Here is a 17,853-nt window from a genome sequence, read left to right on the forward strand (position 1 = left end):
CAATTAAACTCAAATTTCAATGAAAAATTCGATGCATTTAAAACGCGTGGAAGTTCCGTAAGGGATGGTACTTGAACAAAAAGGGGTAGGGGATGTTACGCCGGTCAGTGTACAGAGGCAGTCAGGACTAACCGCCTAGATAGGAACAAATTTCTTGATTTCTAAAATACTCCTATCTAGGATATATGGTACTTATATAGGTATTTATCTAGGCATATTTTTTATTCTAAGCGAGGAACATTTTCTTTCTTCTCCAAATTTTTCATTTCAAAACAAAATCGCATGTTCAAGCTATGACTAATAGTTGTAATAATACAAAGTGGTTTCTTCTTCCAAAAATCAGCACCTTTGTATGGCAAGCGAAAATCACAATTTCGAGAAAAACTAGGTTTTTCTGCCAGAAACCTGGGTTTTCTGTCAAAAACCTGGTTTTTCGGGTGAAAACCCTAGTTTTTCTAAAGAAGACACAATATCTCAGAAAATTCAAGTTTTTTGATAGAACATGTCTCCTTTGGTCATTGTTGTTTTGATGAATTACTAAAAGACAAGAAATCTCGGTTGACGAGAGATAAGATTTGGAAATACTTATAGAATGACAAAAAAGACGGGGGTAATGTTATTATAATATGGGTAAAATTGCCCCTTTTTTAACCTGACTGAAATTCGAGCCGTTACTAGCAACCCTGCGGGACCCAAGGCGCCGAGTATGCACCCGGCACAGTGACAAGCCGTTACCTAAGCAATTCCAAACATGAAACAACAAAACCCCCGGAAATTTAAAATGTCAGAGAATAAGCAATAGACAAACATAACCATGAATTTCTGGAAAAAAAAGACCAATACGCTTCTTTTCAGAAAATCTAAGTTACTTATTCGGATTTTACGGCAGACGATTTTTCGATATTAAAAGTGATCATTTAAAAGCGCGATTGACAAACCAGAGTTTTCTCTTGAAAATTTATAAGCTCTGGGAAAACCGGGAAAACCTAGGTTTTCTACAGAAAAACTAGGTTTTTCACCCGAAACCCAGGTTTTCTGCAGAAAAACCTAGTTTTTCTTGAATTTGTGATTATCGCTTGCCATACCTTTGGGGGGTGGAAGGGTGGAAAATCTTAGATTTTGTAAAAAAATATCCTGAATAGGAACATTTTAAGGCTCTTTTTACTAAAAAACGGGATTTGATGTGTAAATAGACGCTTAATAAGCAGTGGAATCTGCCTGGAAACTTAAAAATGCAATAACTCAATACTGCATTGATGAATCTTTCTGAAATTTGGAACACAGTTGGAAAATACCTAAATGAAGACATAGATAATAATTGATACATGCAATTTTTTCTAGTTTTAGTGTAAAATAAAAATTTTTATTCGTTATACCATAAATTGGTGATAAAAGAGATGATAAAAACGACGTTTTCTTATCAAACACCCATTTTTTAATCTTCTCTCGGCAAGCTACACTGCGATCTGGCCTTGGAGAAAATCGGATTCATGATAACTCTTTTCTCTCACTTGACTAAAAATGGTCATTTGATGTATTTTTTTATTGAAATGCGTCATGAGAATACAACAATTTTGGCTTCATTACTATTTCCTTTGAATTAATTTTTAGCCTGAAAATAAAAATTTCCTAAGGGATACACGAAAATCGGAATCCATATTATGAAAAATCGGTTGAATCAAAAAACAGGAAATAGCGATTTTTATCAACATTTTAATGATATTCAAAGGATAAAAGTAAAAAAATGAGGTTGTTTAGGTTTTTCTGAGTTCTAGGGCGACTTTAAAAAAAATATTGCCGGGCCCAGATCGCCGTGCTAAAGCAATAAAGGTCGGGAAAATTTCAAAATCCTGGGGGTGATGGGACTTGGGCAAAACAGGTGACGAGCCATAAGGGTCCCCTTTTTCATTCCTAAAAGGTTTCTCTAGGGGTACAAATTCGTAAGTTATTTTCTGAAAGGGTCCCAAAATCATGAAAATCAGAAATTTCTCTCTAAAAGAGTTGCGACTTCCGAAAAGTCGACCAAATTATGCTAAAAATCAACAAAATTTGTAGAAAATCGATCAAAATTTGGGGTCCCAAAAATGTCCAAAATTTGTACTCACTTGTTAAAAAAAGTGGCGTTTAGCACTAGTCGCAGGCGTTTAATTTTTTAGCCATACTAGCAGCTTTTTGAACAAAAAATGGACAGGCGTATAACACTAGTCGCCAGCGTCTAACGAGTGTACTATACATAGGAAGAAGTCTGCGAATCAGACTAACTAGAGGTCTCAAACACTTAGACGCGATTTTTTTAACAAGTGAGGAAGGTCGTATTTTCGAACTTTTGCTCGTATAGACCCGTCACCTCGCAACCTTATACTTTTGACAAAATATATTCAAATAATCTGCGATGAAAAGCTTGTATAGAATGTGTAAATTGAGTACTTGTACGTGGGTTGTTTAAGAAATACTTAGTTGCATCGGGAAGAGGAATTAAAGATTGAAGCAAAAAGTTAAAAACGTGAAAAAAATATTGAAGCGAACCGGGCCGAAAACCTCGTTGACTGACATCTTCAACTAATGACCTCATCATACGGTTTAAAAACAACTTCAACAAAAATTCATAACAACAACAATAAAATTCTAACCAAATTTGAGGATTACCCTACACAGAGCCATTGCACTTTGCTCGAATATGTTAAATAATTTCTTAAAATATTGAAGCGAAAGTAAGAAGCGAAAAGTTAGAAATTATTGACGCGAAAGGTTGAAACTATTAAAGCGAAAAATTAAAAATTATTTACGCGATGAAGCGAAGATCTAGCTCATTCCCCCCCCCCCATTTCGTTATTTTAATTTTGCAACGCGCGGCACGTCATATAAATACGCCGTCCAGTTTTCGACAATTTGAGAAAATGTCATGGTAAAGAGGAGTGAAATGTAAAAATGACAATTCTTTAGGAAAAAGCGGGGAAGCCACATCGTCTACAAAGAATAGTGCAACTTTGTTTTTATCCCCGTTTTTAACAGAATTGAAAAGATAAATAAGTCAATTCTAAATTACTTTTTTTAAACCCTTGTCATAACTTTTCGAATTTAAACATGTAATAAAATGACGTACACAGTTTTTAACAGTATCAACCACTTGAATGTTTTTATATGAAGAAAGAGATGGACTTATTTCTTCTCTTGCTTTTTATCGCCCTTTGAATGCTGTTATTGTTCGAACGGACAAACTTTTTAATTTTTATGTTTTGATTTACATTTGAAATGTTCTTTTCTATAATAAAAAAAACTTGTTTTGTTTTGAAAAGAATTCGAATGTCATTAATAAATACGATCGTTAATTACATTCGAAAAGAATTTAAACAAAAGAAAAGAGAAAAACAAAAAACGGGCATGCCTAGGCAGAAATTAAAATTACTAAATGTAGACGGGCCTTAAATTTCAAAACAAAGGCTGAATAAAGTCTAAACCAGGCTCTATCCGATCTGTCAATCAAAACAAACTTACCGAGAACAAAACATTGCTTGCGAAATCGAAAGTGACACACAGACAGAAAACAAAATGACATACGCGTTATACTATTAATATATAGATTGTTATTATTATTGGCAAAACCATTCATTGACAAAATTAGGTAGATTTTTTTACTATACACTTTTTTTTTAAAGAACCAGTAAAATTTTGCTGAGACTCGGCTGTTCTTATTTCTTTGGCACTTTGAGCCTCAAATTTTTCTTATCCTGTTCTTAATTAGGGTTGTAATTGAGTTATTTTAGGCGCTATACTCAAGTTTTACTACTTTGCCCCTAAATTGCTTGAAATTGAGTAATTTCAGGCTCAGCATTGTTCTTATTTTTTTGGCGATGTTGAGTATCATTGTTCTTATAAAAAAAGAACATTTTAAGAACATTTTAAGGCTTTGCAGACTCGAGAACACCAAATTTCATTGAAAAATGGACACAAATACTCAAAGAATGGCGAAAATATTCGAGCTTTATTTTCCGATCTTTTTAAAATTTTTCTTTACCATAATATTCCACTCCTGTTTGTTTTTTTCAACAAGCACAAAACCACTATCGAATACACTCTTTTCGAGATGCATAAATTTATTATTGCCTCGTTTTCAAACAGATTTCATTGCTATAAAATTACATATTCACAATGATAATTGTGTTTTTACACCTCATGAGACATGTTGAATTTCAAGTACTTTTGTTTCAGAGTTAATGTTTGCCTTTTGGGAATTTAAATTGGTTTAAATGTATAATTTTACAGCAATGAAATCTGTTTGAAAACGAGGACAACAATAAATTTATGCATCTCGAGAAGAGTGTATTCGAATCTTATATTGTCTCCACTGCAAATTATATTGAGACAGACTTTAAACTCTATCATAAAAATACTATAGCACCTGAAGTTAACTTCATTTTAATTCTTACAAAGCATGGAAAGTTCAGTACTTCTTGTATGATTGTATTTCCTAAAAAATTCTACAAAAGTCGAAAATACCAATACAAGAACAATATAATATCACCGACAAAGAAATCAATTCAAAACAAATTATCATCATTATGGCTTCGTGATTATGTCTCTTGAGAAATTAAATAACTTTTTTATAAGTAGGAAGTAGTTTTAATAAAATCCGCTGGGAGTTAACAGTGCTTATTTCATCCCCAACAGTGCTTATAGTCCTTTATATTATTAAGATTGGTTGAAAAATTTAGGTGGTATACAGGGGGTATATATTGTTTTGAAAGTCACTTCGTCTTCGAATTACAGTACTTTATAGTATAATGCAATCATGAGGTTATAGTCTCAGGTAAAAGTTTACAATTCTCAAAACGCGATGGACAAGCTTCGATCAACCATAGCGGATCAACAACACACAACCCTCTCATGTATCTTTTCGACGTTTCAACCAATTCGTTAAAAACAACAAAAGAAGGTTTCTCTCGAAACAGAACAGACGAAGGATGGATGTGAACAATTGTTTTTTGCATCAGAGTCACGTAAGTTCCGTCAGATTGCCTCTCCGCACTATTGAAAAATAAGCCGGAACAAAGTGATTTCCGTAGCGATTTGTATTGATCTTGCTTACTACTCGTTAACGGGATTTCCAACTTATGACAGAGTTCTTTTAACTGATTTCTGATTTGCCGCACAGTCTTCATAGTTTTGCCGTCGATGAAATTTTCACGGCACCACATTTGGTTACCTTTCATTTTCTTGTATTCGCGAAACAATTTCAATGCCGATACCTGGTCACCCTCACTAGCTGAAAACCGTTGCAAAACCTTACGACCACGCTCTCTTTCTGATGGTGGAATGTAGGTGAGTGAGTCCACAGATAGGATGGATAGAACCGTGACCATTTCCTCTACACAATCGTTCTCTTTGGCAGCTAAGATACATTTGGAGAGAGCTGGATCGAGTGGGAACGTAGACATCTGTTTTCCTTGAGCAGTTATCTGAAAAATAGTACAACAAAGAAAAAGTGTGAATATTATCACTAAAGGCTTCCAAAGAAGATATTTTAAAAAGTAAAAGAACGATAAAAATAAATGAGAATATCTACATCATGAATATTGCCCTTATGTATTGCAATGAAGTGATTGTGAATACAGTCGCTCTCATGAATATCTACATGCTTTTTTATAAGAGCATCCAAAGTTTTTGAAGCCTTCAGATGTTCTTAGATTATTGAGTTTTAAGCCTAAAAATGTTCTTAACATGTTCTTATTTTGACCATTTTGTGAATATTTTTGACCATTTTCCTAAGAAATAGGGTGTTTTTGAGTCCACAAAGCCTTAAAAAGTTCTTAACATTTTGGCCAGCGAAGCCTTATGTTCTTATATAGTTTGTTCTTATAAAAAAACGTGTACATAATATACTCTCACGTGTACTGATAAATAAAGTAAGACGATTGGTGAATTTTTCAAACCTGTAAGAGGGGGCTGGAAGGGCCCATTTGAAGAAAAAGAATTTGCTCATGACAGAAAAAATTATTTTGAAAAAAGTAACACCCAAATCTTTGACATAAAGTTTAATAGTGTCTTTTTGAGCAGTGGGTGCATCTTGCAATTCCTGCATTAATAACACGCATGCGTAATTTGTCGTTCTTTTAAACCACATGTCGTTAATTCCCGTGATAAACAAAGAGAAATGGTAGGGTGGTACAGTCACTTTCGGTCGGGGTTGTGGACGACAAAATATGAAATTTGTCGTTCTTTTTGTCTATTTTTAGTAATGCAGGAATTGTAAGATAGAGCCTCTCGAATATTAGACGCTTCACTCGGCAAATGAGCAGACCTGTGTGGGTTACATGTTTATCTGATATTCCGATGGCCCGCGCTAAAGCTCTACATGAGTGGGCCAATTTCCCAACGGAGAGGAATGATGACCGGCCTTTGATGTATCACATCCCCAGTCGGGTTTAACTGCCCTTGGTCGTAATTCTAAAAATATTTCGGTTGGACCCCCCCCCAATCCCCGAAAACGAGGGCTGGGTTACCAGGCCTCCCGCTGCAAAATCCTTGACGCGGTCTTGCAAAATCCCGTAATCTAAACCTTCCAGATGTTGAAAATTTCCCCAACCTTCAGAGCTTTAGTCGGATGAAAATTTCTGCACCTGGGTGCCAGATAAGTTACATGTCGGTTATTGTGGTGTGTGGTGTGTGGTGCGGGGAATCCCGTTTTACGCACGCGATGAGGTATATGCACTCGCGCAAAATTCAAAGTGTCATCACAAATCAAAATGTACGGTATCATAGTATCTGTGTGTCTTGCTTACACAGAACTGGCGGTGTCTAGACAGCGCTATGCATTCCTTCTTGAAAGAGGCAGTGATCCTACTATGTAAAGAGAAACTATTCACCAGTGGGGAAGGCTCATACTATAAATACCCGGGGGTACTAGGTTTGCAAGGTGATGGGTATGTCTGGGCCAAAAGTCGAAAATCGACCCTTAGATAGAGGAAAAATTGGCATTTTTGGGACCCTTAGAGAGACTTTTCTCAAAATTTTTATCGATTTTCACTCGATTTCTGTCCAAATTTGGAAAATCACGAAATCCTTTGAAAGAGGAAATTTCCAATTTCGTGATTTTTGGATCCTTATAGAGACTCGACTTTCTTTTTAATGGTTGTTTTACCCCTTTGAGAGACTTTCGAGGGTGTAAAAAAGGTAACCTTATGGCTCGCAAATACCCGGCACCCATTTTGTCTAAGTACCCCCCCCCCCCCACCTCGGGATGAGTACTCACTTGTTGGCTTTCGATAGATTCAACGGCGCTAAGTTGAACGAGTTGACGAAGAGCATCTTTCAGCGAATCTTCAGAGGGTGGACTCATAAAATCGAACGAGATGACGTCACGAAGGCCCATTGCTAACAGGTTCAAAACAACACCTTCAAGAGAAAAATAATCAAAAGATACATATTAACCTAATTAACCTAATTAAGCTAATTATCGCAAATAATGCATTTTTTTATTTAGGCAAGAACAAATCTTACAATAAAAATTGGTTTTAAGGGTTTTAGTCTAGCTTATAGAAATTATCAAAGAAAACACATTTTGCAGCAATTGCAAGCTTTTTAAAATTTGGCAAATTAAATTAAAAATCATGTATTTTATCAATTTTTACATTATAATGCGATCTTATCACTGAAGATGTTAAATACATTAAGAGAACTAATTTTAGCGAATTACGGCAGCCAAAATGTAAGAATTGACAAAATACATGATTTTTAATTGGTCCACACAAATAGAACACAATCATGGTGGTTATTATCTCACATTCCTACACGACAGTTGAATTTCAATCACTTACTTCTCAGATTACATCTCTTAATCTCTGGCACCGTATTCTCATCCAAATAACGAAAAGAATCTTCAGGATATAACCGGTAACATATGCCAGGACACTCGCGGCCCGCGCGACCATATCGTTGACGCGCTTGAGCTTTGGAAACTGGTTTGACCTTCAATGTCTCCATACCAGTTGTTGGGTTGTAATCTGTTCGAAAGAAAAAGACTACAATTGCAAAATGGGCTTTTCCAGAAAAAAATCGTGCACCCCCTGATGAGGAGGTCCATTTCCGTTCCAAGGGGGTAAGGTTTGAAATACAGTGGAATTCCATAAGGGTAGACGAAAATCCGTCAAAAATAAGCGGAATTCCTAGGGGGTAATGATTGAAAATTTGTAAAAATTCGGAATTCCAGAGGGGTATGATCCTAAAATTGCCTGGAATTCCAAGGGGGTAGGTCACAAAAGGTTGGACATCCTCGACAGGGGGTGCACGGATTTTTCTGGAAAAGCCCAATACCTTATTTTCTCTATGAACGTCTCTAATCATATACATACTAAAATATTTGCCAAATTTTTGTCAGCTGAAACTAAAAAGGTTGTATTTTTAATAAGGATCACATAAAATGTGGTTTTGCAACCGCTGAAAAGATATTAAAGAGTAGAAAGTTCTCGAATGAAAAAATTAAAAATGAAAAAAATTAAAAATGAAGATAAAGAGAACGTCATATATAGCTCGTGAGTATTTTTAAAATACGGGTTTCCTTTGGCAAGATTACTGTAGTATTTCTGAATCAATATCAAGATCGGTCGGTATCTTACCAAAGGATGACACGACTTTAGAGTAGACTGTCTGGATTACGCAAAACAAACCCTGGAACGCCCATGTGAGTTAGAGAAATTTGAAGCAAATGACAATACCTTTGGCTTTGACCATACCACAATCAACAACATACTTGACGTTTGGAATAGTGACGGACGTCTCGGCTATGTTGGTGGAAAGAATGATCTTACGAACACCGTCTGGTGATGGGGTGAACACTCTCATTTGTTCACGGTGTGGTAAAGAAGCGAACAGCGGACACACTTGAAAATTACTGAAATCTGGAAGAATTGCGAAACGTTTTTAATTCAGTTTTGACTTTAAATGATTTGTTTAAGGGTAGTAGAGTCGATAAGATTCTAAAGTAAAAATCGTTGAAATGATGCCACTTTAGAGGATCGTATAACTTTCGGTACCAATTCTGACTCGAATCTGTCTGTTTTGGGTGACATCTGAAAAATGTTCGTAGACTGTCCATAATTTAAACAATTAGATTTCTAGACGTTATTAAAGTATACGGAAGAAAAGGGAATTTTCCAAAAAAAATATTCATGATTTAAACTATACATATTAGTCTTTAAACCAAATGAAAATGCGTTTCATTAGAGGAATTAGATAGACTTTCTCTTGACAGGAAGAATTGAAATTAGACCGCTCCAACTGGCAGGTTGAGGGAACAGTTAAGTCAATCCTAGTTTTTTTTCTTCAGTTTCAGAAGAACGGCACCTCCATACTTGAGTTTTTCAACAATAACAATCACAACAAAACGTAACAAGACTCAAAAACCTTCTCCAGATGTACCTACCATCTTTTACATGCTCGGCAATCTCTTTCATTGTTTTGGCGAGTGATAAGATTTCCTCTTGTCCAGTCAAAAACACCAAAATGTCTTGCCTGAAGTAAAAGTATATAATTAATAATTCAACTGAAAAAGATGACAAAAATCTCTCAAAATGATGAAACTTTTACATTGAAATTTCTTTGTTTTTTGTTTAAAAGTCAACAAGCTAGATGGACCTACCTGATGATGAAAGTTAGATAGCAATGCGAGGAGAAAAATGAAAAGAAATCAGTCAGAAAATATAGCGTTTAGCGAAAATGCATAACGCAATAAATTCATCATTGATTGTTGATGGGGGGGGGGGAGGGAAGGGTTGTAGGTAAAAAATAAATAGAAAGTTCTGGTCGCAAAAATAAATTTTATTGACAATTGAATCATTTTTGTGTGAAAAACATAGAAATATAAGGAAAAAATCCAATGAAAATATGCAAAAACGGCGATTTCCGGCGAAAATAGGTTGTTCCGGCGATTTTTAAATAGTTCCGGCTTCAAAAATCAATTTTATTGCAAATTGAAACATGCTTGATGGTGGGCATTGCTATTAATAATGTTTTTGAATAAAAAAACAACCAATTATAAGGAAAAAGTCCAGAAAACCCAGAAAAACGGCGATTTCCGCCATATTATCGAACTCGGCCATGTTTTGAGCGTTGCGAATACGCATCTTTCTGCAAAAAGTCAGAAAAAACTAAGGATGAAAATTCGAGAAAATGTCAAAAAACCGGTCTTTCCAGCATATTTCCGGCATTTTCGGCCGGAAAAAATGTTTTTCGAAAATCAGGATCCGTGACATTTTAGGTATTGTCATTTTGCATCAGTGTGCAAAATTTCATAAAAAATATGAAGTACAGCTCGAGAAATTCAAGAAATACTGTCTTTCCGGCGAAAATAGGTTGTTTCGGCGATTTTTAAATAGTTCCGACTTCAAAAATCAATTATATTGAAAATTGAAACATGCTTTGATGGGCATTGCTATTAATAATGGTTTTGAATGAGCAAGTGATACTTTTATGGACCTACCTGGTTATGCATTTAACAAATATAATTGATATCTACGTGAGCATGACCGTTAAACAATCATTCAAAACACAAATAGTGACGATCTATTAAAATTAGTCATTTGTTTCTTATAAAAAAAACTTTTAGAAACCAAAATTTCATGCTCTTGAAATAATCTTTCATAATCAAGACTTCGCAGGAAAAAAAAACATATATCTCATTAAAAAATTGAGTAATTTGGCTAAGAACATTGATGTATGCTTATTAATAGTGATTCTTATAAATAAAGATGCGTTTTTTGAGCTGAAAAAATCTTTTTTTAACAAAAATCTGCTTGAGCCATCTTTTACCTACTTTCATGTTTAAAAATCAGAAAAAAACAATGATCCAATGTTTCACAACAAAGTCCAAAAAAACCTTTTTTTAGCCGTTTTGGCCCAAAAACATTTTTTTTCGAAAATCGGGCTCCGTCTCATTTGAGGGTTTAAAGTTATGCATCTTTGTGCAAAAAATCATAAAGAATAAAAGAGCCAATCTCGAGAAAAGCTAATACCTAGTAATTGATAATGTGCTTATAAAGAAATATCAAATTTGGCCAGTTTTTCTATAAAAACACGCTAAGCAACCAAAATTTCCTGTCTAAACACACATACTCTCTAAAAGTAAGCCCTCGTGAGCAAAAAAACATCTATCTCATAATTAAATTGAGTAATTTGACTAAGATAAGAACATTGATGTATGCTTATTAATAGTGATTCTTATAGATAAACATGCGTTTTTTGAGCCAACAAAATTTTTTTTCAAAAATCTGCTTGAGCCATCTTTTACTTATGATGGTACCCTACTTTCATGCAAAAAATCAGAAAAAATTAATGATCCAATTTTTCACAAAGTCTAAAAAACCCGCTTTTTAGCCGTTTTTTGGCCCAAATTTGCCCAAAACATTTTTTTTTCGAAAATCGGGCTCCGTCTCATTTGAGGGTTTAAAGTTATGCATCTTTGTGCAAAAAATCATAAAGAATCAAAGAGCCAATCTCGAGAAAAGCTAATACCTAAGTAATTGATAATGTGCTTATAAAGAAATATCGAATTTGGCCAGTTTTTCTAATAAAAAAACAAGCTAAGCAACCAAAAATTCCTGTCCAAATACATATACTCTCTAAAAGTAAGCCCTCGTGAGCAAAAAAAACATCTATCTCATAAAGAAATTGAGTAATTTGACTAAGAAGATTGATGTATGCTTATTAATAGTGATTCTTATAGATAAACATGCGTTTTTTTGAGCCAACAAAATTTTTTTGCAAAAATCTGCTTGAGCCATCTTTTACCTATGATGGTACCCTACTTTCATGCAAAAAATCAGAAAAAATTAATGATCCAATTTTTCACAAAGTCTAAAAAACCCAATTTTTAGCCGTTTTTTGGCCCAAATTAGACCCAAAAATTTTTTTTTTCGAAAATCGGGCTCCGTCACATTTTAGCCACCACCATTTTGCACCTTTGTACCAAAAATCAAAAGATTCCTATGATTCAATCCTGAGAAAAGTTGGTAACAGACCAACGAACGAACGAACGAACGAACGAACGAACAAACATAGGTTAATTTATAGGACCTCCACCGGGGTAGGTCCAAAAAACAACCAATTATAAGGAAAAAAGTAAATGAAAATTTAGAAAAACGGCGATTTCCGGCATTTTTGGGCATTGTTAAAATACGCATCTTTGGAGCAAAAACTCAGAAAAAACTAATGATATAATCTTCTGATTCAAGACTATGGTAAGAATCCAAAAGCAAAAATTTTAAAACATCTGATTATCCTTTTAATGTAATATAACAAGGAAATTCAACATTAAAGGACAAAACTGAATCGGTAAAAGCAAGATTAATTTGTTACCCTGGTGGTTTTTCACGATGCAGTTGCATGGCAGTGACCAAGGTTGCATGCGCATAATCTTTTTGAATCTCTTCTGTATACTTGATTTTGATTGGATGTCGTCTTCCTTCCAAAAAACAAATTTTGGCACCACTAAAATATCGTTCAAATTCTTCCGCTTGAAGTGTGGCTGACATGATTATAATTTTCAATGGTTTCAAACCATTTTGTTTTCTCCGTTCCTGTTGAGCTTTTTTAACGACGCCGAAAAGAACATCTGTTTGTATGGAGCGTTCGTGAGCTTCATCTAAAATGACCACTGAATAACTGGAAAAAAGAAGATCAAAGAAATTATCTTAGTATTGATAAGGCGAGACCAATTTAATTTGTTGTTCTATGGGCAGATCGTTAGCAAAATATGAGTCGGTCGGTCGGTAAAATAAAAACTAGGTCACAGTTTGCTTCAGAGCAAACTGGTGCGACCGCTGTTTTACAGAGCAATTAACACTATTTTCAGCAGTCAACAGAACAACATCCATCACAAATCATGTATGATACTTCATAAAAAATGAAAAAAAGCAAATGTAAAATGCAATAACTAACAATGTCGAAAATAATTGCAGAGGACCGAAAGAAGTTATTCAAAATTACTCCAAGAAGTACATCTAAAAACAAAGACTGCCTCTGAAATCAAAACGCTTGCATCCTAGCTAACACGCTGAACTTTCTAAGCCACCGTACCATCCACCTATACCTCTCTGGGCCACCGTACAAACGGGATATCTCTTCGATATTTGCGTGGTTATCTCCCTAATATTCAGCCACCAAAAATGAAAATTAAAGATGGTAACTCAAGCTGCATTAGTTAGATTCATTTCAACTTTTTTTAGACGTACATTTTTTTAAATGACTAGTATTAGAATATGTGGCATAGGAAATTCAATATTATTATTTTTTCGTTTGCAGCAAATGCTGGGTCAGTTGTTCCCGTAGAACAACAAATTAAATTAGTCTCGTCTAACAAAAACGTTTGCGTGTCAAAATAATTGTAGATTTCAATTCAAGTTAACAAGTAAGGAGAGTCTGGTGGGGTGCAGGCGGTGGGGTGCAGGCTTATCTACACACTGCCAATGATTATGGAATGCCCAACACACTTTGAGCCCTTACGTCACATCAACAGCCTTCACCCCCACCACCGGGAAGGATACCTTGTTAAACGCCAGCCATAGCTAAGGTCAGAAAAACACAGGATCAAAAAAGTCCCTCGCTAAGTATTTTTCGTTGAAAGATTAGAAAACATTTGAGGGATATAATTCCTGTTTAGGGTCCTTTTTCATATCTACTGGTATACTTGATATGAAAAACACACGAAAAACACCGGGCATTTGCCACCAGTTTCATTGTTTAAATTTGAAACTTGTGGCAAACGCACGATGTTTTTCGTGTGTTTTCGTAAGTCATGAATATCAAGAATTTCATATATATAGTAGTTAGTCATACCGTTTTAATAAAGGGTCCAGCAACGCTTCCCTCAGCAACATACCATCCGTCATGTATTTCAGTTTCGTTTGCGGACTAGTGACATCTTCGAAACGAACAGTGTATCCTACCACGTCACCCAATGGACAGCCCACCTCTTTGGAAACTCGTGATGCCACTGAAATGGCGGCAACCCTTCTGGGTTGGGTGCAGCATACTATACCTTAAAACGAAAAAATGGTTAAGAAATGATTTGGGAAGTCTTTTTGAGCAAAAAAAATAATTTGAATCGTTACAGTAAAGTCAGTAAAGTTATAGTCGTTTGGGAGAACGCGACGGTCTATTGAATAACAAATTACTCCAGTATACTTTACTTTCCTTCAGCCAGTACAAATGGTAAATGGATAAATGATCTTGTCCCTAGGTAACACCTGTGTTGTAAAAGATAAATCAATTATATGACGTTATCATCAACAAAAATTTCTGCTGGAGTAATAACTAGTTATTCAAAAGACCGTCGTGTTCTCCCACACGACTATAGAAGGTAGGGTATTAATAAACTACCCGAGGAAAATTGTGTAGCACAATATTTCTTTACTTTAAAAATACTTTGAGTTGTACGGATGCCAAACTTGTTAAACAATCAGCATAATGATGAAACAATAACGAAAAAATAACAATAACAATAACGCCAACGTCAAAGAAAAATTGCTCACAGAATGGGAAAAAGATCTCCATAAATTGTAAAATGTTAAGCATGATTATTTCATAGATGGTAAATATATTACTGTAAATAGAAAAAAAAACAACGATGAAAAATTAGCGTTGGTATATTGCTGTCTATTTTATTATGCCTTCATACGTTGACTCATCGACAAATAGTGGCGAAGGAGTTGATTGAGAACTGCATCATCAGTATGCTTATACAACAACAATACATTCTTTCAGAGATACATAAAATGATTACAGGACTCTATTTCATTAAAATATAGGCTACGTCATATCTTCCTTCGTTTCATAAAACTCTTACACTTCGGGATATGCGCACTGCTCTTGTTTTGAATATTGAATTTCTCCGGATACATCGCATGCGCACTGAGATTTTGATGAAATAATAGAGAGCTTCGAAACCTAAGCCAATCAGCTGTGTTTTAAACATTCTTTTGTGTTAAATCTCTATCGATAAACTTCTTTTGTTTAAAATTTCTATTATGTTTAATCCCATTAAAAAGCGAATTCCCGGTGGGGGGGGGGGTCACTAGTGGCCGCCCATAGCAGTGCCTATAGACCAAGAGTAAGGCCTAAAAGCCTGGAGCTGTCTATTAGTGTAGACTAATTAAAATATTGCTCCGATTTTACTCTGATATTTCCATTTTAAATGTATTCTGAAAAGCCTTTATCTATTGCTTCAAAAAGTGATAAAAATTGAAATTTCTTTGTAACAAAGTTTTGGAGAAAAAAAACCTGGAAAGTGTATTAGTAGTACCCGCGAAGAGAGTATTTCTGACAAACCTCTACCAGAATATTGGTTCAGGATGTATTGAGGTAGTTGTGTTGTTTTTCCACTTCCAGTTTCCGACATCACAATAACCGTCTCGTTTCTCGCCACCTCTTGTATCAACGCACCTTTGCCAAAGAAAATGGGCAATTGTCGAACCTAAAAAAATAAAAATGAGTCAAAACAAAAAATGAGAAGCGCATCTGATAGGAGTGATACTAATTGCGTATCACTTTCAACGAATCGACAGTTTCCCGGAGAGAGTTAATCTAAGGAAACCTACATTTAGTAAAAATAGACAAAAAGAACGACAAATTTCAGAAATAACGACAAATTTCGTCGTCCAAAGCTCCCGTCCACTCAGATAATTTGTCCACCAACACACGCGTGTTACAAGGCAAAACTTTCCAATTTCAGACTGCTTTTGCCCAGCAATGAGCTTGCAAAAATTAAATTTCAACTATACCTCTCGCATTAGTTCTTGACGCTTTTGATCTAAAACTGCTTTCTGTTCATAACCAGGCGGTGTTTGCAAAAATCGTTTTTTGTGATCTTGGTGATTTTGGGCGTTTCCGCCATCATCGGGTGTCGCATTTTTCCGTTTGTTTTGATTGAAGTTTTTGGCAACTTTCATAAAATATGGATGATTGTTTCCAGCCATTGTGATCGTGGTATATTGTGTTATTTTTTAAATCTGAAATTTTCTATATGGTATCTAGCTGAAAAAAAGAAAGATATTAATGTCAGTTTACTTTAAAAGTATCGTCCGTCTTGGGGAACGCAGAACTGCCAGAAAAGAAATACAGCATGATAGACCTTTTCATAAATTACGTCACGAAAATCACTTGCCTCGTATTCAAACAATTTCCATGGTGATCATGTCCCTTGAGACATTAAATGATCATTAAAATCACTATGGCAATAATTTCAAAACGAAGTAAATGATGTTCATGACGTAATTTATGAAAAGGTCTATTACACGCTTTGATCAATTTGACAACTCTTTGCAAATCCACATCACGAGTCTTCCCAACCATCCAATTCCAACTATCAATTTTATCGCAAAGCACAAAATGCAATATATAAGACACTGAACTGAGATTCAACCGTCCCTCTTTTAAAAGGTAGACGGCAAATTTGTTCTATCGAGACCATTCTCTTCCTTCCCGCTATTTTTTGTTTTTATCGTACAAAGTTCCAACACCGAACTGTAGTCTAATTTGTTGATTTGCCGGACTATTTTTCATTACAAATGGTCTCTTGAGAGAAAAAAAGCTCGATCTAGTGTTTTGAGATATCTGTGGATTTGTAGTTTATAAGGATCCGATGGTCTATTCATGATATGCACCATTGCAATGTCTTCCAAGGATCCAACAGCTGATTGGTTGAAAGTGACGTATTGACTGATTTTAAGTCACTTACAACCAATCAGCTGTTGGTTCGTCAATTCAATGACTTCATACATCTTTATTCTTTCTTTTAAACTCGAACCCAGTCAACTTTCATCAACCCACACATCAACCCATTATTATGAAAGGTGTAAGAAAAAAGTCAGTAAACTTTTTCATCTTTTATATTTTGAAACTACAAAAATTGTATTAAACCTAATTTCTCTTACACGATTTTCTTAAAATTCAGGATTAAACGTTATTTTCTTAAATCTAGTATTCCAAATTTTAACCTTGATAAATATTATATTAGAATAAAACATAAAAAAAAACATACGTAGTACAAGACCATGTTCGCATGTGACGGTTCAGTTTCGCTCAAAAACGGAATGTAGCCATTCTATTGGTGAGAAGTGACGTAACACTTGAATGTAACCATTAGAATGGCTTCATTTAGTTTTGGAGCAAAACGGAACCGTGAACATGATCTCAGCATAAAAGATACTTTATTTTGAATACTACGAACATGAAGACTAGTATGAGAAAAAGTGGAAAGTTAAACAAATACACCCGGGTTGCAAAATTATATCAATGCAGTCAAAACATGCGATTACTCGAAAAAGTTCACGTGATTTTATTCCCATGTTACTTGCTTTACGACTTACAGCTGATAACTTTAGTAGTGTCAATAAATTCGAACCAATCAGAAATAAATGTCATGTAACAAGCACATAAAAATTTCGAATAAAAGCGTGATTTGTCTTCAGACTTTAACTTTGCAATCTGTGTATTTATTCTCTAAGATTTTTCCGACAAAGCAAAGATTTCTTAGAATATTCAGAATAAAAAGTTACGGAATATCTTCTTTGCCCCGAGCGTAAAACTCCTTCTCTTCCATCCAAATGTATGAGAACTATCGTTAAAACAAAATCAACAAAAATTTTAGAAAAACAGAAAAATTCTTAGATTAACATAACAAAAGGACCAGTAAAATAGTTTTAACATAAAAAATAAAAATGCTTTTTTATGAGAACCGTGTCATAAAGTATAAAAAAAATGCTACAATGTAAATGGGGAATAAAGCTATCATGAATATAAAAAACTGTTGGAACGACAAAACAATAAAATGACGCGTTAGTGAAATATACATAAAAATAATGA

The 17,853-nt window shown here is 34.8% G+C and overlaps 1 protein-coding gene across 1 annotated transcript; it reads right to left on the reverse strand.

The window, feature by feature from the left end:
- Window positions 1-4,445: 4,445 nt before the first annotated feature.
- On the reverse strand, window positions 4,446-16,023 carry LOC136812272 (ATP-dependent RNA helicase DHX33-like). Its single transcript, XM_067068761.1, has 9 exons — window positions 15,771-16,023; window positions 15,319-15,463; window positions 13,828-14,029; window positions 12,349-12,654; window positions 9,419-9,507; window positions 8,712-8,894; window positions 7,815-8,000; window positions 7,250-7,392; window positions 4,446-5,456 (listed from the first exon to the last, which is right to left on the reverse strand). The coding sequence occupies exons 1-9, from the start codon at window positions 15,963-15,965 to the stop codon at window positions 4,788-4,790; spliced, it is 2,118 nt and encodes a 705-aa protein (XP_066924862.1). The 5' UTR covers window positions 15,966-16,023; the 3' UTR covers window positions 4,446-4,787.
- Window positions 16,024-17,853: the final 1,830 nt, after the last annotated feature.

The sequence above is a fragment of the Clytia hemisphaerica genome, unplaced genomic scaffold (assembly GCF_902728285.1).
Source record: "Clytia hemisphaerica strain Z4C2 unplaced genomic scaffold, Clytia hemisphaerica genome assembly, whole genome shotgun sequence".
NCBI lineage: Eukaryota > Metazoa > Cnidaria > Hydrozoa > Leptothecata > Clytiidae > Clytia > Clytia hemisphaerica.

What these genes read in the sequence shown, in the direction of transcription:
- LOC136812272 (XM_067068761.1), bottom strand. Translation starts at nt 15,965, where the DNA reads ATGGCTGGAAACAATCATCCATATTTTATGAAAGTTGCCAAAAACTTC. An exon ending in CTGGACCCTTTATTAAAACG is followed by an intron (nt 12,655 to 13,827) that starts GTATGACTAACT and finishes TCTTTTTTCCAG; the next exon opens with TTATTCAGTGGTCATTTTAG. An exon ending in CATCGTGAAAAACCACCAGG is followed by an intron (nt 9,508 to 12,348) that starts GTAACAAATTAA and finishes CTTTTACTTCAG; the next exon opens with GCAAGACATTTTGGTGTTTT.